Below are 24,693 nucleotides of genomic sequence, written 5' to 3'. Positions count from 1 at the left end.
TATTAAAGCACTTAAAGTGTGAGCCTTGGTGTTAAAGGTGAGCTTAAAAAATGAAATAAATGTTATGAAGATATGTCCCTAAGACCTGTCCTGGCTGCCTATGAGGGTATGAGCTACCCACAATTCCAGTATGGGGTTGAATTGTTAGGCCTAAGTGGAAAATTGAATTGGGAATACGAAAAGGGGAGATGCATGAAAAGCTTACCTTTACTACCACTGTCAGAAATGACCCAGGCAATAACAATGGAAACAGGAATAATATCCTGGCGTTACCAAGCTATGCTGAGCCTGTAAGATTCTAATGCACTTGGAAGCAAGGGAAGTGCTTAAACTGTTGTCACTATGTAAAAATTAGATCATGGACTGTGAGTTGAATTGGACCAGGAGCGCTAAAAAGCTCCTGAATGGAATACGTAGGGTGCTGGAATTAAATATAAGCAACAATCTTCAAATAGGGACAACAAAGAGTGAAAAGAAAAGAAGAAAAGAAGACTCTAGAACAGGACATGCAGTACTTAAAGGAGATGCCATCAATCCAATTTACTGCATAAAGTTCCAGACACTGCAGAAAGGAATTTTAAAGTCTCTATTTCCTAAATACGGTATGCATTAACGGCGACAAGCAGTAGCCCTTTTATCTGACATGCGATATTTGAATGTAACATGTCTGCATCAGGTTGATGGATTTTAACCTCTTAAGTGCTGCGCCTATACCAGCGGCCGACGGCACCACTACCTCGGGAGTGCTGCCGTCAACCGTTGGACGTTCCAACTGCACCTGCGCAATGGAACGTTCAGCACTGGAGCTGGACGTTCCATAGCTGCTAAGGAGTTAATACGTTTGTATGATGTTTTTAAGACTAAGGTAAAAAATAAACATTTTCTTAATAAACCATCTTTACACCTTTCAGGCCATATTGACTGTCAGCCTATCAGCTAACGCGCAGAGGGCACACCTCTGCCATCTGCTGACTAAAAAATCCAGGTGTGCTTAAAAATGTAAGGAAAATCCTGGAGAGGTAAATGTTTTTAAGTCCCCCACCAACTTAAGGTGATGACTCCTCAAATGTGTCCTGGGAGATTGTTGGTGGTGACCCCGTCATTTTGGGGTCACCACAAAGAGAGAAACTTCCAAAGTTGGGTCTAAATCGTGCACAATGCTCTGGCCCAGTAGGACATTATTGGGCTCTCTTTCGGGAGTACTATATATTTTATTATTTCCTGGGCCGGGAGAGCCCCTATCATGGTTTTCAGCATTTTCTCCCTGTTTTAGGGGTGCCCGGTCCCAAGTTTGATGATCTTGGGCTCCTTTTACTCCTGTTAGTGACCTTTCGAGCCACCAGGGGCAGTAGCAAAAGACCTCCTCACCTTCAAATTGCGCAGTTCTCAGGGAGCTGGTTCTCTTGGCTCTCTGTACTAGCTCTCCTCCTGATCTTCGGGTTTCAAAAGTCCAGGGCTTTTCCCCAACTGGTTCATAGGGGGTATAATGGGGTGAGCCTCACTGGCCTTTGGGGAGACCCACTGGTCCTGGCGTCAACTAGGCAGAGTCCTTTGTCCTGTGTGAGTATCAGGGGGTTTCTCCCTCCAGTTCGACATGGCGCTCCCAGGATCCAGCAGTGAAGTACAGACCAATCTACTGGAAATAGAGTTACCCCCTTGTGCAAGAGTTTTTAAAGGGAAGAAGAAGCATCAAGAAGTCAGGCACACCTAGCCAATCTTAGGGTGTCACTTAACTTCTCCACCCCTGTACCATCCGTCCTGCACAGCATGCTGGGACAGTTCAAAATGGCTTCATCCAGGAGTCACTGCTCACATCTGCTCCTGAGGTCTGAGCTCCTCTCTTTGCTGACATCACTGCCAGGGTCTTGCACACTAGAAATTCAAAGAGAGACCCCCTCCTGTGTTACCTCCCTCCATTGTTCAGTGGGTTGGGCAGGTGATTGATGCAGATCATTTCACCTCAACCCTTTCCTCCTCAGGAGCTCGGTGAAGTACTTTTAATTGCTCTCTTTGTTTGGGGAGGCCTTTGTTTCTGCTGATGGAGTGAAATGTAATTAACTGGGCACAGCATGCTGACAAAAGGCCTGGGCTCTGCTGAGCCAGACAAACATTACAACTCTGGATGACCCATAAAGTGTACAATTATCATTTAAAAAAGTACAGGATGGCTACCTGTGCAGAGTTACTAGACTGCACACAACAGTAGTCTCCCACGTGTGGGCACCCGTGTTCACGTGTAACCAACCTTACCCTTGCTACTTGGCAGCTGCTCTACAGCCGCTCAATGTTTCACTGTGGAGGCGGTAACCCGCGTGCACTTTTAAAGAGGAATAGAAATCTCCTTGCAAGCGGGTGCAGTCAGTGACTGCACCAGCCTGCAAGAGGATGTCTAAGTGGTCCATGGGACCCACTTTACCTCCTGTAGACAGCTGCTCTCAGGAGACGCACTGACGGTGCCCAAACCTTTAGGTGGCGCACTGTCAGTGCTCCTCCCGAGGGCTTCTTTGCCTCTGCGCCCGCGTCGGTAATACAGCGGGGTGCAGAGGCAAAGGGATTCCCTCATTTGCATGGAGTAAGCGTGCCCCATGCAAATGACGGAACGCCCCCTTGACGATAGCGCTGGAGCTTTATGTGCGCCAGCATTATAGGTATTACAGAAGGGACCGCACAAGCTTCTGCAGCCCCTTCTGTGATACCAAAGTGCCCCGGGGTGCGCAAAATGGGCACAAATGCCCAGTGCCCCCCAGGTGCACTTTATGTAATAAGGCCCCAGAAGTTACGGCTTCCACACTAGTGACGACTATGAGATTTCTTTGAGAGCAAGGGTTGCGTGATAATGGTCAATGTCCTGTGCCAGATTCTGGACCAGTAACCTGAGAACAAATTGACTAGTCTGACAGGAGGGGCTACATAGCACTTTATGCAAGTTTGTTGTATTGTTTTCATGAAGTGTATGTATTGTCTTTTAAATTGTCCTATTGCGATACTCTCATGACCTACGGACGAAATAAAGTATTTTACTACTACTACTACTACTACTACTACTACTACTGCTACAACTACTACTACTACTAATACTACTACTTCACCAACACTCAATATGTGAAGCACAGTGTAACCACTTTGTCTAGGTCAGAGCAAGAACCATCAGCAACCCTGCCTGGTGAGCTATGCGGGGCACACACCAATGGAGTTGGTCTGCTCCCACTGACAGCAACACCGGCATTGTGCTCTGCCTGGGTGAACTTCACAAACTCTAGACCAAGGAAATAGAAGTACAGAGGCATTGTAAATTGACAGGCAAGAATGAGCGTTCATCTATTTGAAAAGCTGAAAGTTTGATCTTGAGAGAGAGAGGGAGAGACCCTTACAAACCTACAATATAGAGCAAATACATTACCACAAGAGGCTGTCTCAATATTACTATGGGTACTTTCCCCATTAGTACACTTAAGCCTTTGCGTGCGCACGATGGCTGTGCGTCACGCCGTGCGCCACAGTGCTTGTGTGCACAGGACGGCTTGCGGCCGTCCTGACACATGGCACCGGAAATCCCTCTGGTGCAGGCACCAGAGGGATTTTGTTTTCTTCTCAAAAGCCTCAGGAGCTGGGGCTTCCCCAGCTCTTGAGCCCCCCTCCCGGTTTCTATGAAATGACGATCAGTGCGCACATGGTGCTGACGTCATTTTATAGAAATGTGTCTAGTTTTCATAAATGTGTGGTTTTGGTAGTTTCCCAAGGTGGCTGCTGAGCCCGGGGCCAAAAACCCAGGTGACCCCCTTGCAAAACCAGGTTGTTTTGTGATAGATAATTTTGATGTCTCAATATGTTTTGGGCCCTTGCCTGTCACGGGAACTTGACCCAGCCATGTGAGTGAAGTAAAAAATTTATCAGGAGCCCTAGGGAAACACTGGGTGTTAGGAAATTTGTGGATCCATGTAGATTTCAGAACTTTCCCACACAGAAATTTGTGAAAAAGGTGTTTTTTTAGCTAGATTTGAGGTTTGCTTGGAATTCTGGGTAGGAAAACGTTGGGAGACCCATGCAAGCCATACCTTGCTGGACTCCCCCGGGTGTCTAGTTTTCAGAAATGTGTGTGTTTGATAGATTTCCCAAGATGGCCACCAAGCCTGGGGTCGAAAACACAGGTGACACCTTGCAAAACCAGGTTGTTAATGAGATTAGAAATTTTGATGTCTCCTCAATACATTTTGGGCCCTTGCCTATCACGGTACAATTTTTATCAAGAGACCTAGGGGAACGCTGGGTGGTGGGAAATTTGTGGATCTACGCAGATTCAAGAACTTTCCACTACAGAAATATGAGGAAAATGTGTTTGTTTGTTTTACAAAGTTTGAGGTTTGCAAGGAATTTTGGGTAACAGAACCTGGTGTGAGCCACACAAGTCACCCCATCCTGGATTTTCCTGGGTGTCTAGTTTTCAAAAATGTATAGGTTTTGCTAGGTTTCTCTAGGTGCCAGCAGAGCTTCTGCTCATTTCCTGTCGTGGCCACTACACCTACCCACACAAGTGAGGCATCATTTTTATCAGGAGACTTAGGGGAACACAAAATTGTGGAGCAACTGTTATCATCTATTGACTTTCAATGCATTTCTACCTTCCAAATGTAAGACAATGTGTAAAAAAGAAGTCACTTTGAAAAATTACCTATAATTCTCATGCTGGTATGTGTACCCACAATTTCAGAGATGTATAAATAGCTACTGATTCTAAACTCTATATTTTTTCCTATTTCAGACATTCATAGGTGACTTTCAAACCGATTTTTTCCTGTTTATATTTTTCCAAATGAATTGCTATGTACCCGGTACACAATAAACACCATTACAAGACGCTGCTCGGTTATTGGCTATAGGTTCCTCGGGTTCTTGGTGAACCTACAAGTCCTATATATCCCCACAACCAGAAGGGTCCAGCAAATGTAACAGTATATTGTTGTCAAACATCTGTCATACTTAGTAGAAGTTACAGGTGAAAACGTTGGCACAAACTCATTTTCATTTTTTTCTATTTTTAACTGTGCGTTTCTATACAAAAAACTTGAAGGATCTATACAAATGACCCCTTGCTGAATTTAAAATGTTGTCTATTTTTCAGAAATGTATAGCTTTCCAGGATCCATCATTTCTTTCATACCCATTTTTACCATTAACTGGAAGGAGGTTGAAAGCACAAAAAAATAGGAACAATAGACTATGTCCCAGAAAAATGCCAAAGGTGTGTGAAAAAGGTACGTTTTCTGACAAAAGTTTGCTTGTCCCTGAAAACTGGGAAGATGGTGATGTCAGCGCTACAACCCCTTTGTTGATACCATTTGCAGGGAAAAAACAGATGATTTCATCTGTAGCCCTCTTTTCCCATTTTTCCAACAAAAACTAAAATGTTGCTTTATTTTGGCTAATTTCTGGGTCCCCTCTAGGGAATCCACAAATCCTGGGTGCCCTTAGAATCCCTGTGATGTTGGAAGAAAAGAAAGCAAATTTGGCTTGGATACCTAAGTTGTCAAAATGTTATAGGGGCCTAAGCGTGAACTACCCCAAATAGCCAACAAAGGTTTAGCACGGGGGGGGGGTAAAGGGCCTAGCAGCTAAGGGGTTAATGAAACCCTTCTATTCCTTATGTATGAAGTATGTGAATGGTAGTACTAAAGTACTTTTCTCTCAAAAACGAAAGTACTGGCTGGACCTTACTTTATTGATTGTTAAATGATGCATATGGAGTGCTGAGTTTCTGACCCCACGCCAACTGAAGGCTTGGACTGCTCAACCTTGTGACTGTCGCAATCTGAACACAGTAATAAGGTAATCACATTGGGACTCCAGGAAAAGTTCCCACAAGAAAGAAATGTTGTTCTGTGTACTTTATTTTAATTTCAGACTGTTTACCTTGTATGTCAATAACATACACATACATTTGTTGGTGTGATCTCTTAAGTAAATATCATATGTTCTAAAATGTGAACGTATAAAACGGAAACATTTGTTACACATAAATATTTTTACTATATACACATTACAATGGTAAAATAGATAAAACATTGAAAATCAATATCGCATTAGGAACATAATGCGAAGTATGGGCCATCAAGCTTGGAATTCCTTTCAGAAAATATTAAACGTCCATTAATCATCTTTAGGCTGCAGGAATTTTCTCAGCATTAACTGAATCTCCCTAAAATAAAAAAACACAGTCTCGTATTAACATGCATTTTAGCACATTTTATATTGAAAATAGGAGTATGGTAAGGGATGACATTGATGTACAATTATATTTCTTACAAAGAGCTTCCACACTTGCCTCGTCAGCACTATATCATCATCATTATCACCTTTCTTCTATTATTGATAAACAATCACATAAGTAAATAAACAATACAATTAAAAAGCAAATATGATCAACACTATTGACATTTTCACATATAAAAACAATCAATTTATATAAATCATGTGTATTGGGTCTGCATCGTTACAATTTACAAGCATGCACACTGTGAGTCAAAAGTGCAAAGAATTTCAATGCCGAAAAGCAGGTTTTAAGAAGTGACCACTGCTGCACACACTTCAGGCCTGGCGAGCTTTTGTAAAAACACAGTACTGCTTTGATTATATTGAAACCATATCTCATCTGTAAGAGGAACAAAACACCTGCGCTATAAAGGTACGTAAAACGTCCAAATGAAAGAACATTGTAATAGGATTTGAGGTGAGTATTCGTCGCAACGGCAACTACAAATCAAAGCTATATTAAGGGCCACTGGAATTATGGGGCAGGAGAGGGTCAAATTATGAGGAAGGCACATCTTTTAATAGTATTACTTCCTTATTTTGTACTTTTTACACTTCTTAACACTGTGCATTGGCTCAACCTCATTAGTATAAGTTTAACCCTTTCCATGCGGCCGCGATTCCCCTGGTGTGCTGTAAACAGCACGAACAGGGGCGGGCCGTGACGAACCCCAGCCGTCATCAGCACACGAGCACCGTAGTGCATGACGGCTGGGGTTCGTCATCAGCATGGAAGGGGTTAATACCCAAATATAGCAATAAGCAACAAGCAACTGAGAGGCGACAATTTAAAAGGCCCAAAACTGATCAACAACACGTTCCACTGCATTTTTAGTAACTTTTGAATCGGGTCCAGAAAAGAATAACAAAGTAGATCATGGCATTTGCCCTTTTATACACTAGCACAATTATAGCAGTATGCCAGGACTTGGGTAGTTCACTTTTGCAAGCAGAATTTGAAATGTTCGTGATAAGTGGGGCCCAGAGTTCAGTGCCAACTTCATATATATCCATCAGCACCCTGTCCAGGCCTGGAGCTTCACTAGGTGGATATTTAAGTGTAGCTAATTCCACTTTGTGCCGATGAAACTGAATAAATAAAGGGTAAGTTTGTATCTCTGAACTAGAGGTTATTCTCTTAGAGACAGGAGAGACCAGTACATATTGGTCAGTCTTAATGTGTGATCCTAGTACATGTATTTGTGTTTTATTTAAATTGAATGCCTTCCAAAATGCTCAGGTAGGCTTACAGTCACTAACCAAACATTCTCACAATACTCTTCATAAGTAAAAAAAAATCTAATCAAATCAGCTTTATTCGGTGCATGTAAAAATCATCATAAAAGCACAATATTCATCCAGCGACAATTCACATATAAAATCACAAATCATAAAATATTGGAAATAGTAAAACATTATTTCATTTGAAAAATTCTATCATAGAAGCAAATTGCTATAAAAAGCAATATATAAAAATTATTTTAAAACTTTGACTAATTGTTTTTATGTATTGATAAAGCCTAGATTATATCGTTTTCATTCTCATATAATAATGCTTCCAGATGGGAATAAGTAATTTTTCTTCTTGTCCAGCACAACCTTGTAAGCAGTTTGGCAATCATACAGAGATTTGTCCCCTATTATGTTCTTAAAGCCCCCCCTAACCATCTAAAACCTGTAAGTAATTTTGTACAGCTATTTCTTAGGTCATGTATTACATCCAAAAGGGTTTGATATTTACAATTATCAACATTAGAAAAATCATCATTATAAGAAATTAATTAAAAAAATTCAAACTGCCGGACCATTTTAGCTGAAAAACTTGAATACATGATTTGCTTGCAGGGATTGGTATTAAGGCACATTGGAAAGCAACCTTGAATAAAGAAGATAAGCCAGCCTTGGCTCAGCCCGAAGCAGAGGTAAGCAATAGCAAAACAAACATTGGTAAATGCATTAGGTTTCACCTATGTGATTAATAATGAGCTGCTTTTGTTATAAGTTGTAGCTTCCTGAGTAATTATACAATATAAGGTACAGAGAGTTTTTTAAGGTGTTATGCCTTGTTTATGAACAAAAAGGCAATATTTTGTGATTTTACTAGTGGTATAGTGCAGGTAAGTAATAGCAACCATTTGAAAAATGTAATTAAAGGGGGAAATAATAGAATTAATTGATGTAAAAGCAGTATTATGTGTTTAGAGGAGTTCTGACAACTTTTGGGCCCAGTGCCGCTGCACCATTCAAATCATGCCTCTAGTGCCTGCAGGATCACTGCATGTGAGACTGCCTGTTTAGTAGTAAAATGTAGCAATATTTGGTGTTTAGAGGAGTTATGACAACTTCTGGTCCCAGTGCCATTGCAGATACAGGTTATATCCCAGTGTCTAGGAGATAAAGAAAGAACAGGAAGAACTCAACATAGCCCACGATTCATACACATGACATATGGGAACACCATCTACCTCCAAACATCTGGTACGAGTATGGGAAGCATTTTGGCTCCGAGCATGGCTAATCTGTGCGTTCATTGTTTCGAACAGGAATATGTTCTTAATTCCAATAACCCTCATCGAGATTCCATTCGCCTATGATGGCGTTATATCGATGATATTTTAGTTATCTGGAGAGGAGATACCACCAGTGTGAACGATTTCCTAGTTTGGCTACATAGCAGGAATAATTTCCTTAAATTCACAGTAGAGATGGACAAATATAAGTTGCCCTTCCTATATCTATTGATTACTGCCTCCCCTGCTGGTCTTGAGACAGAACTCTACACCAAGCCCATGGCCAGAAACTCCTTGTTGAGTTACAAACGTCACCACCCAGTAGCTCTCAAGGACAACCTACCCTATGGGCAGTTCCTGCGAATACGCAGGAACTGTTCCACGAAGGATAGCTATCACAGGCATGCCAAAACTTTATCATCTAATTTGGTAAATAGAGACTATCCTAGTAAATTGGTTAAACAAGCGGTCAAACGTGCTGGTAATAATAACTGTGAGAGCCTACTTGAAAAGAGTACCAAACAAGACATAACCCCGAGACTGACATTTGTCAATACCTATAGTACAGTGTCTAACGACGTGAAGAAATCAATCCGTCGACACTGGAAAATCCTGAAAGTCGGAGGTGAAGATATACCAGAACCTTTTTTTGCATTCAAAAGAAGCAGTAATTTATGTGACAAATTAGTACACACAAGACCTCGTACCTCGGTACCATCGACCCAAGATACCATCTGGGGGACACCTGCGTTGCAGGGACACTATCCATGTGGTACATGCAAAGTGTGTCCTATGACAAAAAAATCTAAAACAGTAGACATCGGTTCAGACCGCCCATGGATACAGAAAAGATTGACTAACTGTAATAGTGAGAAGGTGGTGTATCTGATTTCATGCCCTTGTAATTTGAACTATGTGGGCATGACCGTACGTAAGGGCAAGTTACGGATCATGGAACACATGAGCACTGTAAGGTGCAAAAAACAAGCGACTGGACTTACAGCCCACTATTTGGAACTAAATCATAGACCAGAGGACATGCTGTGGACTGTTCTAGAACAACCCTTTATTCCAGAGCATGTCACTGGCGTCTCTAAATTCTTACTTTTGAGGGAACAACAGTGGGTCTTCAGACTTAATAGTGATACACAAGGATTAAATGATTCTATTCCTTGGTCCACTCTTTAATACTCTAAGTTACTGTACATTGCGTTTTGCTTAAGGTCTGCTTCAAGTGCTGTGCTTTTGTCCTCTGAGTGATTTGCCAATGTAGTCTTAAATAGTCATGCAGAGTTACTACAACTTTTGGCCCCAGAGAGTTGTTGACCGTAATTCACTGTGTCTATCTAAACCATGTTAACTGAGAGCGCAACATTCAGTCCTTGAACATAATTCAAACTTTGTCAGTTGGGATCTATGCTAAGAATATGGCTTCGTGAATTTCCCTGTATTCAACAACGGAGCTTTTTGGCATACTGAAGTTGTACAATGACCGGGAGAGTACTATACAACATGTACATGGCCTGCTTATCTTTTAGTCTGTTTTTCAGCCCTTTGCCAAATATCGTGTCTTGGGACTTCACCTCCCATGAATCTTTAGGTCATCCGGTAGTTGCCAGCGTAGTCCCGCAAGATCTCGGACAAACTCTCGTGTCTACCGGGACTACGCTGATCAACACGGAAGGTACGGGTAGGCTACCAGCTGAAGCGGTATCTATTTAGTGAGTGCTTTCTCTTCCATTCGGTACCTCCCCCACGGCTCTGAAGACCGTCAGAGGTACCGACGGATAGGTAAGAGCAAATACACTTTCTGCTGATATCTTTAACTCGACTCTTGGCTCGAATGTGAATTGTTATCTCCTGTCTACAAGTACGGAGTATCCCGAGAGGGGGTTTACTATTTAGATAATATCAATTTCACCTTTACTAACGGCTAATTTGGCGATTTGTCATGGTTTAGCTGTTGATTACTTATATCGCTACCAACGGTTCACTTGATTACCTATGTACCGCGATTTGCTCTGTTACCGTTTCTGAATAAATGGACTTTATGATTAGCATTTCAATCATGATATCATTACCATCTTAGAATCCGCAAGCTAAGGGGTGTAAATTAAGACACTTTAAAGAGGTTGATGGTCACCATTACGATACTTGCGACCATAGCCTAAGAAGAAAAGTTTTGTTCTATGTAAAAATACTACATGAAATACCCTCAAGGAGGGTTAGTGTTGTTCAACATGAGAGAGTGGGAAGATACATGAGTTAAGATTGCTTTTTACCTAATACCTTTGGTATTTTGGTCTGTTCTTAATGGTGAAGGTTATATGTTACACCGCATGAATTTTAGTTTGGTGTACTTTTCCTTTTAGAGCAGTGCCTTCTTTATCCTGAGCTGTTGCCAGGTGGGGTGAGGACTTGTCATCCATATTCACGAGGTAAGATGGGGGGTTTTTGCTCATTTCTTCTGGGTGTGATTGTGATGGGTTACTTTGTTACCACACATTAAACAGAGAATGAATGGGAAAACTCTATCCTAGGATTCTATTGCACATTGTGTGACTCCATTTATCTTTTCAGATCATTTGTGAACAGATGGAGAACTCTGGACTGTGAGAAATTTGTCTCACTTTGCATCCTTTTCTGGTTTGTAAAAAACCTTTGTGTAGTCTACACTTATAGCAGTAGCTTTATTATTTATAGAGGTCCTGATGAAAGCACATGGTTTACTTTTTCCGTTGAGTGCTGAAACATGTTGACCATTTCTGTCAAGGACGGCTATTTGTTAAAACTGGTCCTTAACGCTGTTTTTAACTTTTGATCGTAGCATACACTAATAAAATTCATAGTATGTCTACGCATCCATTTTTGTTTTCACTTCACTGGTTTTGCACTGCATTTTTATTTCTGTTCCCATACACTTCACTATTTAGACATACTGCTCATCTTGGTAAATATACCTTTTTGACATCCTAGAGCTCTAATATCTACCCAAATGATGAAGCCAATCACCAGGCATGGTGAGTGATGGGAATCCGTACATATAAACCATATGTCATGTGTATGAATCGTGGGCTATGTTGAGTTCTTCCTGTTCTTTCTTTATCTCCTAGACACTGGTATATAATCTGTATTTACATGTTCGTTTGGGGCCGCATATCCCGGTCTGTCTTTGAAATTCTGGCCTCCGACCCTATTTAAACTTTTTGTGTGCTCTGTCCCAGTGCCATTGCACCGCTGCACCATTCAAATCATGACCATATTGCCTGTACAGTAACTTCTCTTTTAGCTGCCTGTTTAGGAGTAAAATATTGCAATGTTGCAATATTTGGTATTTACAGGGGTTCCTAGAACTTTTGTCCCAGTGCCATTGCACCTGCTGCACCATTCAAATCATGACCATATTGCCTGTACAGTAACTTCTCTTTTAGCTGCCTGTTTAGCAGTAAAATATTGCATTGTTGCAATATTTGGTATTTACAGGGGTTCATAGAACGTTTGCCCGAGGTGTCACTGTACCTGCTGCACCATTTAAATCATGACCCTAGTGCCTGCAATATAACTGCAATTGTGTCTGCCTGTTTAGTAGTAAAATATAGCAATATTGGGTGTTTAGAGGAGTTCTGGCAAATTTTGGGACCAGTGCCACTGCACCTGCTGCACCATTCAAATCATGACCCAGTTGTCTGCAAGGTAACTGCACTTGTTACTGCCTGTGTAGTAGTACAATATAGCAATAGTAGGTATTTAGTGGGGTGCCTAGAGCTTTTAGTCCTGGTGCTACTGCACCTGCTGCACCATTCAAATCATGACCCTATTGCCCGATAGATAAATGCACTTGTGGCTGTCTTGTTTAGTCGTACATTTTAGCAATAATCTGGGTTTAGTGGGGTCTTTAGAGCACCTGCTACACCATTCAAATCAAGTCCCTTTTAACTGCGAAGTAACTGCAATTGTAACTGCCTGTTTACTAGTCAAATATAACAGTTTTATGTGTTTAGAGGCGTTCTGACAACGTTTGGGCCCAGTACTACTGCACCTGATGCATCATTCAAATCATGACCCTGTTCTCTACAGGGTAACTGCAAGTGTGGCTGCCGGTTTAGCAGTAAAACAGAGCATACCTCTTGTGTGTTAACTATATTTTTAACGTGCTATGTATATCACAACAATTAGATTTTGATCATAATGACCAAATAGATCAAATTGAAAAAATCAATCTGATAATGCCTACAAAGTGCACAGAAAGATACTGAGGCATGAATAAGAAATGTCACAAATGCTCTAGGACTTAAGCCTCTGCTTCACACAACTAAAAGAAAGTATTCCAGTATACTGTTAGAAGCTGTTTGCCTTTTCCATGGGAACAGATCTTATCTTGACAGAAAATGGGGCTTAAACACTGTGAACAGCTTTAGTAGAAGTATCGTAAATATGTGCAGCCAGTAGAAGTTAACAAAAAAAGTTCCACACAAAAACGAATAAATACAGTAATTCGCAATTTGGAACTGATAAGACCCCCCTTTTAAGATATATTAAATAGAAGAGATTTCAAAAGCACAGCGCAAGCACTGCGCAGGCGAAAAAACGTCATCACACCCAACATCATCTGTAGCCCAAGTCTCCCACAACATAACTATGTCATAAGGGCATATATATTTTAGCCAGTTATCCACGATTACTTTAGATGAAATATTTACTATATTCCAACTAGTTAGATTGATAATAGTGGACTCTATCTTTTTGCTCTTTGTGTCTGGCCCCATAACAGTCAAAGGAGAAACAGAAGTGAAATGACCTTCATTTAGAATCAAAGACTCCTGGGAGACGTTATTTAGCCCACTGGTTTCATGGTGAACTTGAGCAGTTGTTAGGACCAATCTTTGTGGGGTCATACTAGGAGGCTCGATTGAAAGGTGCCTGTCAGCACGCTTAGTCTCTTTTGACACCCACTGCACATTCCAAGAAGAAGTGAATTGTCGATCCCTTAGGTTCGATATTGTTTTTTTTCTCCTATTTTGCACTATCTTATCTTGGCTGTGGAGTAGATAAATGGGGTGCTATATAGCGTAGTACCTCTCCACCGAAATACCAGGGTGTTGTTGAAGATGTAGCTAGTGCCTCAAAAGACGGCCAAACAACCAAGCAGCCAAATTAAAATGAAGAATCGAATACCAGAGGTCAGAAGTCAAAACAAGGTCAAACCGGAAAAAAACATTCATACAAAACCACAATCCACCATCAAGAGAACAAGTTAGAGAGCAGTAGCGGTGGCAGTGACCATGGCAAATACGGAGGCTAAAACAAAGACTGTTGTAGATGTTGCTTCTCAGAACCAGAATAATTAAATTATGTTAAACAAATTATATAAAGCATTAAAGGTTCTGATCATTAAGCCTTTGAGGGAGTTAGGTAAAACCTCTTCGACTCCGGTGGCCTCAGGTTAGTATCAATGGATGTATAATCAATGGATGTATAAAAACATACTAGAAACTAAAATAAAAGAGCAAAAAAGTAAGACTCTTCTCCCCCAGGGCCTGCCTCCACTGACAGGAAAGGACCCCACACTTTCAAAAGAACAGAGGGCCTACTTAGAAGTGCATAGGTTGGCATTAAGCATTAAGACCGACTGTGTACAAGGCAAGTTTATGTCAGCAGGACAGCCCCTCGAGTGCTATGTAATCCACAAACTGAAAATCCTGAGGTCTCAGGCCCCAGATCTCCAAGTGCCCTGTGCTCTCATGCACCAAGTCCAGGTGGAGTGCACAGCAGGATAGCTGCCAACTTCTTGGGACCCATGACGGAGCCTGCCCCAAACCCTGCCAGCCCAAATTTGGACTAACCACCGCATCTACAGCAAGTCACTGAGGACTGTCCTGCCAGTCCTCGTCCTCCTGTCAGTTTGACATCTGTGCTTCCAGCCACTTAGGTGTGACCTACCAGGAAGCTACCTGTGGCATAACATAGGTGTCATGTTGTTCTTACTTTTAGAATTGTTTTCTTTCAATCTTCTTTCCCTCGTGCCATGCTGGATGCTTGACTGGGAAAAAGACTTGTGTAGGCTGCGTCCTACCTCGCTCCTGTGTTCTTCTTAAATAAATACACAACTTTAATTATCTGCCTCGTTTTGGACTTTACAAATTGGCGACGTTGTCAAAAAACACCAGGAACCCTGAACTCACTTTATGGAATCTTTTCATGGATTTTACTTTCCTTATTCTCGTTCGATTTATTCTTCCGTGATTTTATTGGGACTATTCTGGCTTTGCAAAACTAGGATTTTCTATGGTTAATTGGATTTGACCTTAACGAGCTGGGATCTTCGCTGGCAGAACATTTGCACTTCATTTGTGAGTGTTTTTTGGGGTTTTTTATGTCGCGGAGACCTCGTTTCTGTTCCATCTACCAAGGGGACTGATTCGTGCGAAGCCCTATCTCTACTCTTCAAGTTTATATATTTTTAATATATGCTGTTGTGGTTGTTAGCTTTTCTGTGCCATACGTGCTTCATTTAAAAAAAACAATTACCTTTAATTCCACGGAGCGCATTACGGAGGAGCAGCTGAATTCCAAATGCCGCTCTCTGTTATGACGCCATGGAGATTCTATTTGTGCACGTCATCCTTACAGAGCATGTGATTGAGTATGACGCTACAGAACCCATTTCTGGACAAATGTTGTCCATTTACATAGTTACTGTGTTCTACATTGGAAAGTCTTTTACCGACGAGGGATTAATTTTAATACGCGAGGACTTGAAGTAAGTTATTCTTACTTTTACTTTCGCCGCGTTTTGCTTTCATACTAAAGTCCTTCAAGTAAAAGGTTACACATCGGGCTGGTTTATTTATTGTACGTGAAGACTTAAAGTAAGTTCTGCTTGCCTTCATTTTTCTCTCACGTTTCTTTTAAAGAGTCCTTCAAGTAAAAAGGAAAGAAAATAATTAATTCACTTTGTGAAGGTTTTATTTTACCTTATTTTTGTGTGACTTTCAATTGCTCAAGTTCTTTCCACCTTCCTTTTCTACATTATGGCTACCCAAAACTTTACCATACAATCTCCACAGGCATTTTGGCCAACAGGGTCAGAATCTTGCATGAAATGGCTACAGTGGAAAGCTTACTTTTTGAACTTCATTGAGACTATAGACGAAGATGGAAAGATGAAGCCAGAGAGGATGAAAAAACTCTTTTTACATTCAATTGGTGCTTGTGGCTTAAAAATGTACGATGAAATGACAAAAACTACTGGTGGGGGTGATGAGAATGTATTTTCTGATATTCTAAAAGATTTTGATAATCATTTCTCTCCGAAAGTATGTATAGGTATAACAAGATATACATTTTTCCACAGGAAACAACAACCAGGTGAAACTATTGATGTTTATGTTTGTTCACTAAAGAAAATCGCTGAAGATTGTAATTTCGATCACATCCAGGAGCAATTTATAAGAGATCAAGTTGTAATGCATGCTTCAGACCCAGCGATCCAAGACAGACTTTGGATTAATGGAGATGCTGATCTCAAAGACGTGTTAGCCATTGTTAGAAAAGCTGAGTTATCAGGTAGCAGTGCCAAAGCTATAAAGTGTGAGAGTAAGGAAACTTCTGAACAAGTTGTTTCTAAAATTCAAAACAAATCCAATTCCAAACAAAAGTTACTTCCTAAAAACAAATTGCATGATTTTAAAAAAGGTGCAGATTTAAAATGCTTCCACTGTATTAGCGATTCTCACTTAGCAAATAACAAGTTGTGCCCTGCCATTAAGGAAAAGTGTTCCAATTGTGGATTGATTGGGCATTATTCTTGAGCCTGTAATAGAAAAAAAATCATAAAGTAAAAGTTATTCATGACTCTCCTTCAGGTGATGATGAATATATGGTTAAGAGAATTATGCATTGCTCTGTTGAAGATGATAGTTATCATGACAATAACGAAAAAGAATTCATCTTTAACATTAAGGATCCCTCCGACACACTCATAAAAAAAACTATATGTAATATGTCATTAGGCGGAGTTTCAATAGCTATTTATGCAGATTCTGGTTCTCCGTTTACTATTTGTTAGTGAACATGTTTGGAACTCTGAGTTTGTACGTTATTTAGGTGATAAACTTTACAATACTGATATTTCTCCTTATGGCTATTCTGGTGAAAAAATTGACATGATTGGTTTGAAACCCCTAATGTTTAGATTCAAAGGAAGAGAATCTTTGGGCAAATTATATGTTGCTAAACATGCCCTTCGGTTCTTGGTTGGAGAGACCAGGGGAATTTGAATATTATTTTGAATCCTAATAGCCCAGATCCTGTTCTTGTTGTTGATGAGGGTAATGAAATAGGAGATTCCATGCTATCCATATTTCCTAAGGGTTTCAGTGGGGACAATTGGCAGTTTAAAAGGTTTCACTCACCACATTGTTTTAAAAAGCTATTCTAATCCTAAAGTTTTCAAGGCAAGGAATAGTCCCATTTTGATTCGCAGAGATGTAGAGAAACAATTGGTAAAACTTGTCAATGAGGATATCAGATTTCTCCAGTGGTAGTGGCCAGACGCTCCAATTGTAAAATTTGTCTTTGCATTGACCTTGGACATCTAAATGAAAATATTGTTCTTGATACATTTCCTTTGCCAAAGATTTCTGAGATGTTATCCTTAGTGCATGGTGGCAATTTTTTTTCTACTATTGATTTGTCCTCTGCATATCATCAGATTGTTCTTGATGAGGATAGTAAACACCTAACTGAGTTTGTCACACCCATGGGCTGTTTTCAATTTAAGAGAATGCCTTTTAGGTTGGCATCCGCTGCTGCCATTTTTCAACGCCTTATGCATCAATTATTTGGCAAACACCCCAAGGCAAGATTTGTTTCAGGAAGACATCCTTATTTTTGGAAAAGACATAGATGAACATAATACTGTGCTAGAGGAAGTTTTAAGTTCTTTAGAGGAAAAAGGTTTAACAATAGAACAATCAAAATACAAATTTGGTGTAACATCAGTTACTTATCTTGGTCATGTACTGCGTGCTGATGGTGGTGCGATTAAACCAAAATTGGTGGATGCCATAAAAGAAGCTCCTCCTCCTTCTAATAAGGACGAAGTTAGATCATTTTTGGGAATGGTAGAATTTTATGCTAAGTTTGTAGAAGGGTTTTCAAGCAAAGTTTTTAACATCAGACAACTCCTTAAGACTAATGTCAAGTTTTCATGGTCTTAAGCATGTGAAAATGAATTCAACTTTATTAAGAAAGCAATTATCCATGTCCCTGTACTAAGTCCTTTCACCATGGACTATAATTCTGTAATTACAGTTGATGCAAGCAATAAAGGTTTAGGAGGAGTACTTTCTCAAATTGATGAATCTGGCAAAGAATGCATAATTGCGTTCGCTTCAAGAGCTCTCTCCACTCCTGAGTGCAAATTCTCTGTGATTGAGAAAGAAACTTTGGCTGTAGTTTGGGCTTTAGAACATTTTCGCAGTTTTATATTGGGAAAAGAATGTATTGTCAGATCTGAGCGCAAGCCACTGGTTAAACTTCTTACCACTGAGGGGCTATTTAAAGCTTCAGCCAGAATAGCCAGAATGTCTATGCACCTACAGGATTTTGCTTATAAGATTGAATATGTTCCTGGCAAAAGTAATGTACTTGCGGATGCCTTCAGACCTGCAAGAATGCAATATGAATGAATGGGATTCTTTACAAGTTGCACTTGTTCATGATGAAAGTCCTTTTTGTGTGGAGAAGAAAAATTGGAACGAAGAATATCTTAAAGATAACGAGTTGGTATCTGTTACTACTTTGATTCGCCAGGGTTGGCCAGAGAAATCTAAAGTATCTTTAAACTTAAGCCCTTTCTGGGAGGTAAGAAATGAGTTATCCATTTTGGATAGTACTATTTTTCGTGGTGACAAAGCCATTCCTCCTATATCATTAAGAGATTTGGTTTTACAATTGTGTCACGAAGATCATTGTGGTATTGTAAAAACTGAACAAAATGTTAAAAAATGGTACTGGTGGCCAGGAATAGATATAAGTGCGGAAAGAATTGTGAGAGAATGCATTGTGTGTTCCAATTCTGATAAAGTACTTAAAACGTTAAGGCCTGACATGTGTGAGCCAATTATTCCTGATGGTCCATGGCACACTGTGGCTGTTGACATTATGGGTCCCATTGGTGCCAATTCTGAATATATAATGTCCATTATTGACATCTTTTCAAGATGGCCTAGTATTACCATTGTAGACAAAATTGACTCTATCACTATGTTAAAGTTTCTAGACAAGGTTTTTATTGAGGAGGGTCTTCCAGTTCAAATATTTAGCGATAATGGAGTACTATTTGTGTCCAAATTAGCTAAAACCTATTTTGAGAGAATTGGTGTTACTCATAGGACCACATTTTTATACAACCCTAGTGGTAATGGTATGTGTGAAAGATTTAATAAAGTACTTAAAAATGCCATTCAAATTGCCGGTATGAAGGGGGTAGATTGGGAAATTCAAGTCTATAAAGCCATCTGGACGTATAGAACTAATATATATGATGCTTTAAAAAATGTCTCCTTTTGAAATTATGAGAGGTCGCACTCCCAGAACTAAGTGTAATCCTGATTGGTTGCAAAATAATCTTTGTTTAGATATCTGCATGATCAAAGTTAAAAATAATATTCTGGATAAACATTTACAATATAGCGCATTTTTTACAATAATTTTGGAGCTGGTTCTGTGGATATCAATTTGGAATTTGGAATGTGGGTCAAAGTTAGAAAACCTTGGAAAGTCCGTAAGGGTGAATCTCAATATTCTGAACCCTTGATGATCAAAAAAGTTTTATGTAATACTGTTCTTTTTAGTGATGGCAAGGTGTGGAATATTAGGAGGATTGCTGTTTACAGAGGGAAGAATGAGAATAATTTAAAGAAAGATTTAGTTGTTTCATCTTCTTCTGGGATCACTTTTGATGTTGAGGAACAAGGTGATGTTGTTACACCTGAAATCAACACATCTGGAACCATCCCCACTTCAGAATCAAGTAATGCTGATTTCTCTTCAGGAAATGTGACTCCTGTTGTAGCATCTTTTAACAGTATTGATCCAGAATCTGTAAATGTTATATGGAAGGGTTGTGACTTCTAATGTTATTGATTCCGCTGAGGTAAATGTTAATAGTGATATGTCTAAGAAACGCATATGTTCAAACTCCAAATGGTTAACCTCTTAAGCGCTGCTGACGGCCAACGGTCGTCACGAGCGCTACCTCCCCAGTGCTGCGCACGACCATTGGACGTCCATTCAGCACTAGTTCCAATGGACAGCGCAGCACTGGGGAGGGATATTTGCGAAGCAGCTAAGGTGTTAAACGATTTTGTATGTTAATTTGTTTTTGTTTTTGTTTCCTTTCTGTGTTTTTTTTTCCTTGAGGAGGAAGATGTGTCATGTTGTTCTTACTTTTAGAATTGTTTTCTTTCAATCTTCTTTCCTTGTGCATTCTAGCAAGGTTCAATATTCCTTGTTGGATGCCAGTTTGACTGGGAAGAAGACTTGTGTAGGCTGCGTCCTACCTCGCTCCTGTGTTCCTCTTAAATAAATACTAAAACTTTAATTATCTGCCTCATTTTGGACTTTACAATAGGTCCCCACAACCCCTGTGTTGCGGGGGCCCCAAGCTCCAGGAGGCCACCTCAGCACAGTACCCTGGCCTGAGAGCTCCTGATTGAGTCTGGAGGGGGCCCATCCATGTAGCTTGCAAGGGGGGCCCCTTGCGTTTTGTTATGCCACCTGGAAGCTAGTGTGTTTAAGGCTTCAGATGATGCAAAACTGATTAAAAGAGTCACACATCATGACTTTGGTGTTTATGTTACAGACATGAAATTGAATACCCCGACTACAACTTTCGAATTAATCAGCAGTCTTTCAGTGTGCCATACTGGGTAGAATTGCCATCCACTATGAAGTATATTTGTGTGCTGTGCTCCAGAACTGGAATGTAAAGACGAAGAATGACACCATGGCCCTTGTTATACGTTTTGTAGGAAACTGAGGAGGTAGTACCACACCCGAAATTACCATCTGTGTGTGTTTAATAACACCTGCAGTGTTACCACATCATCGCAGCCTTTCAGCTACAGACTGGGGAATACTAATGAGAATCGTATTGAGTGCACTGATGTATGGAGTTGTTTATCACTTTTGCCGCACTTTTTCCCCAGATAAATTCTACCAAATTTTCACTGATGAAATATCAGAATTGTAAATTGTTCCTGCACAATCAGTTTCTACCTAAATCAGAATTAACACTTACATTGTACAGAGGGCCTATCTGACTTGTACAGGATAAGATTAAACCTAGAGCTGTGATTTGACAGACTCACTGGCAGGGGACTGCAGATGATCCTGTCAAAACGACATCCTGAACTGCATCAAAGAAGGTTGATTGATGTCTGATGCAGAAATTTACTTTTCTTTATTCGGATGAAGCTAATCATGACAACAGTAAAACCTATGAGTTGCTACATCTCTCATGTTCATCGCAGTAGTAGGCTTTTAGCAAAGATCACATTTGCCAAGTTAAGAGATCGCAAGTTGTGATGGGTTAAACGTTTTCAGAATTGATGCTAGGGGAGGACAGCCAAGGCACTTTGCCATGGGCTCTGCTTATTTTGTGGCACCGCTCTCCACTTTTGAGTAATAAAACAGAAAGCCTGACCTGTTCCTTCATAATGGAGCTGGTTGTTATGTTTAGTATTTATGTTGCCTGGCAGCTGGATGCTGTTCTCTAGCGATGTTATACTCCACTTCTGGAATCCAATGTGTGGATTCCGAGAAGCTGTGTGGCAGACATTGACTGAGATCAGGGACTGATCAAGGGCAGTTTCTTATAACTTAGTACAGAAAACTCTTCATCAATTACAACAGCGTTCTGTCTTCAAAAAAGTGGCAATCAGAATGGGATGCTGAACTGGAGTATGCTGGATGCTGTGCTTTGAAGCTTTATTGTTGAGTTTTGGAAATATTATAGTTTAAATTTGAAGAAAATTCAGCCTCTGGTCCAGCACAAGCCCTATTGATATTTTGCAGACGTGCCAAGCAGGAGAAGATCATTCCGAGTGCTTTTGGAGGATGGGAAGTGGTGCTACTGATAACTTTACCTTTAAAATGAGGAATCAACTGTATGTGCTGCATGAACTTTCTTTACCAGCGGCTAGTGCCTTTGTGGGTTGCTCGATCCTGCGATTATCTGCAAAACATGTGAGCGGCAAGGATTATTGAGGGCATTTGTTTGCCTCACCTTCGGTTAATGGTAGACAATGAGTGGTGACATTTGAAAGTGCGAGGAAATGATCTCTGGCCTGAGCCTTGATCCATGTAGGAAGGTTGTCTTGCTGGAACGAGCTTGCCATTAGCATAATCCTGACGATGGATATGCTGGTTGTGGAAGGGCTGCGCATGTGCGAATGTACGTCACACAGGACATGTGATCCTTGGCAAAAAAGGAGCAATTGCTAGATCAGCGACAGTGGAGGTTTGGTGTTACGTATCGTGGAGCTTGATGGATGTGGGGATGTGGTTGAGACAGCCAAGTTTTTCAACGCCATTTTGAATAAGGAAACAGTTGAGAGTACTTCATGTGTACCTTTTTTTTAGCATACCGGCATACACGTTAGGGGCACTGGGGCAAATTTGTTTTCCATGCAGGATGTCAGCGGGGAGCACATGTGTGTTGTGATTGCCAACTAGTGTGCTGCATGTTGTTTTACCCAGTAATTTTGCCAGCTGTGAAGCTTTTGATCTTTGCATGCTGCATCAATGATAGGCACGTTGAAGATGTTTTGTGCTTGGTAAAGGGCACACAGCCTATCGACCTACCTTGCTGTGGAACCATTGTTCCCTTTGGGCAGCACCAGCAATAGGCATGTTGTGTGCTCAGTGATGTGCACACCTGTCATTGGCTATGCAGTAATTCCAGGGACTTTCTATGACTGACACAACTATTTAAGGTATTTGACTAGATATATAATGCATATGATGTTTTAATTTTGACATAAGCTGATTTGTGAAAGGGATTTATTGCGTTTTTGGAGTAACACATTACTCTAGGCTTTTCATTAGAATTGCTAAGATGCCACAAAATATACCTGCGCCTCCAAAATTTTTAGAAAACCTGGTGTTTACTGCATAGTATAGGAGTGAAATAAGCAAAGGAATACTGGTTTCAGAAGTTGTATTATTTATTTCAAAGTTTCCACCCACTACACTGTGCGACCTCCTGGCCCAGTGATCGAGCGGCAACAGACAAGATGCCATTTGAACCCTGACCAGTAATCACTCCACGCGCGGGCCATATTCAAGAGTATATACACACTTGGTTCTAGTGTATTTCATGTGTGCCACGCGATGCACTATTGATAACAATACTACAACACTTTCCCCATTACAAAAATGAAAAAGAAAACGCCATACCAAATGGCTACACATTATCTAAAACTCAACAATAGGAGTTGATTCTAACAACTAATAGAAACAACTATGTAATTATAATCCTAATATCTAACAAAGTCCTCAAACCTTTTTGGTGTCCTGATGACACAGCCCCTGGTGGAACTACTTGGGCACATGACAATTCAGAGCAGACACTGATGTTCCCTCCATCTGTAACCAATGCCCCCAATCAAGATCGTTATCAAAACACTTCTTTCTATGATGCATGATATCAGCTTGCTCAGGGGAAACATTCACCGGTTGTCTCTTGTTCCACCATCCTTTACTTCCTATAAAAGCAGACCCTTGCTGACCTTGGTCACCCGCTCAGGCATCGAAAATTTAGACTCTCCTTTCCTTACCTTGATTGGTTTCTTAATTAAAACCCAGTCCCCAACCAGAATATCCTCACCTTCTAAATGACATTTCCTTTCAAAATTTCCCTTCAGAAGAGTATGTTTTGCGGATACCCTTTCGACACTTCATTCAAGTTGATTTTCCTACCACCAGACATCTCACTCAACCACGTACAGAGGAGTATGTGCTTCTCTGCCTCTCAACAAGGTAAAAGGAGACACTCCAGTAGTACAGTGAGGGGAAGTATTGTAATTCCAAACATTTTGGTCAACAAACTCACCTACATCCAAGCCAGACACTAATGCAGTCTGGATCCCTTCTTTCACAACTTTTTTACCCCTTGCTACTAAACCATTGGATGTAGGAGAGTACAATGCAACTTTTAGATGCTTTATATCCTTCTTGCTTATAAACTTACACATTTTCTCTGATACAAAATGTGTGCTGTGTCTGTCACAAGAACATTGGGTGCCCCCTCTAACAAAAATATCTAATTTAAACATGTGATGGTAGCCTCAGTATCTGATGCCTCTACAAAACTGAAATACATCCATTTCAGAGAAATGATCAACAGCTAAAATGACACATTTCATTTCATGATTCAGCACAGAATATGGTACAGAAAAATTACGACCTACTTTTTCCCATGGCGCATTAGGGAACTCTTCATTTTCATTGTCTGCCATTGCTTGTCTGAAAGAAGGCACTCAGTACAATGTCAATCACATTTTTAACCTGAATATCCAAAGAGGGCCACCAATAATGTTGTTTTATTTTAATTCTGGTCTTAATAGATCCAAGATGCCCAAGGTGTGCTTTGTTTATAATAGTACAGTGTAACTCAGCAGGTGGAACAAATCTGTCCCCCGACGTACTATACAATTTTTCACTGTCACTTCATCAGACACCTGAGTGAAAATACTCAAATCACCATCCAAACATCTTGGACCAGGCCAGCTGTGGGTAGTGTATTCGATTACCTTATGCAACACCTGCTCACTCTCACAGGCTATCTTCCAGCCATCTTCAGATATCA

The 24,693-nt window shown here is 40.5% G+C and overlaps 1 protein-coding gene across 3 annotated transcripts in view; it reads right to left on the bottom strand.

Moving 5' to 3' along the window:
• Positions 1-5,874: 5,874 nt before the first annotated feature.
• Positions 5,875-24,693, bottom strand: part of C6H6orf118 (chromosome 6 C6orf118 homolog) — a 281,810-nt gene continuing 262,991 nt past the window's right edge. For 2 of the 3 annotated variants that reach the window (XM_086925371.1, XM_086925372.1), the window contains one exon: positions 5,875-6,193. In XM_086925371.1, coding sequence (XP_086781497.1) covers positions 6,145-6,193 — 49 coding nt within the window. In that variant the 3' untranslated portion in view covers positions 5,875-6,144. The remainder of the gene's footprint in view (positions 6,194-24,693) is intronic. The other variant, XM_086925370.1, reaches the window with a different exon arrangement.

Source organism: Lissotriton vulgaris, chromosome 6, assembly GCF_964263255.1.
Source record: "Lissotriton vulgaris chromosome 6, aLisVul1.2, whole genome shotgun sequence".
In the NCBI taxonomy this organism is placed as follows: Eukaryota; Metazoa; Chordata; class Amphibia; order Caudata; family Salamandridae; genus Lissotriton; species Lissotriton vulgaris.
This window is presented reverse-complemented; position numbering and strand designations above follow the sequence as displayed.